At 47.9% G+C, this 878-nt stretch overlaps 1 protein-coding gene across 1 annotated transcript; it reads left to right on the plus strand.

Annotated features, from left to right (window-relative positions):
• Positions 1-293: 293 nt before the first annotated feature.
• Positions 294-806, plus strand: LOC137660006 (leucine-rich repeat and coiled-coil domain-containing protein PF3D7_0703800-like). Its single transcript, XM_068394739.1, has one exon. The coding sequence runs from the start codon at positions 294-296 to the stop codon at positions 804-806; it is 513 nt and encodes a 170-aa protein (XP_068250840.1).
• The last annotated feature ends 72 nt before the right edge of the window (positions 807-878 follow it).

The raw sequence follows: 878 nt of genomic DNA on the forward strand, positions 1-878 counted from the left end.
AAAGGTGCAATGCAATTGAGTCGCATTGTCGATGAGTGACGATATTACAAGGGAGAAGGTAAAACACAATTATACCACGAGGGCGATGAGCGATGGTATTGTGAGGGTGAAGGCAAGATGCGATTGAGCCATGAGGGTGATGAGTAACTAAATTGCAAGGGTGAAATGCGATTGTACCAGAAGGATGATGAGTGACGATATCGAGATAGTAAAAGCAAGATGAGATGAATGATGATATCATAAGGGTGAGGAGTGGCTAGCATGTATGGGAGAGACGTAATTCTGCTGTGAGGATGACAAGCGACGATATCGGGAAGGTGGAGAGCAACCATATCGTGAAGGTGGAGAGCGACGATATCGTGAAGGTGGAGAGCGACGATATCGTGAAGGTGAAGAGCGACGATATCTTGACGGTGGAGAGCGACGATATCTTGACGGTGGTGAGCGACGATATCTTGACGGTGGAGAGCGACGATATCTTGACGGTGGAGAGCGACGATATCTTGACGGTGGAGAGCGACGATATCTTGACGGTGGAGAGCGACGATATCTTGACGGTGGAGAGCGACGATATCTTGACGGTGGAGAGCAACAATATCTTGACGGTGGAGAGCAACAATATCGTGAAGGTGGAGAGCAACAATATCGTGAAGGTGGAGAGCAACAATATCGTGAAGGTGGAGAGCAACAATATCGTAAAGGTGGAGAGGGACTATATCCTGAAGGTGGAGAGTGACTATATCCTGAAGGTGGAGTGTGACGATATCGTGAGGGTGGAGTGTGACGATATCGTGAGGGTGGAATGACGATATCGTGTTGAGGACAAGCAATTATGTATCGAGGACAATGGTGAGGATTTGTGAGCCTTGCGCAAGAAT

The sequence above is a fragment of the Palaemon carinicauda genome, chromosome 20 (genome assembly GCF_036898095.1).
Source record: "Palaemon carinicauda isolate YSFRI2023 chromosome 20, ASM3689809v2, whole genome shotgun sequence".
Taxonomy (NCBI): domain Eukaryota; kingdom Metazoa; phylum Arthropoda; class Malacostraca; order Decapoda; family Palaemonidae; genus Palaemon; species Palaemon carinicauda.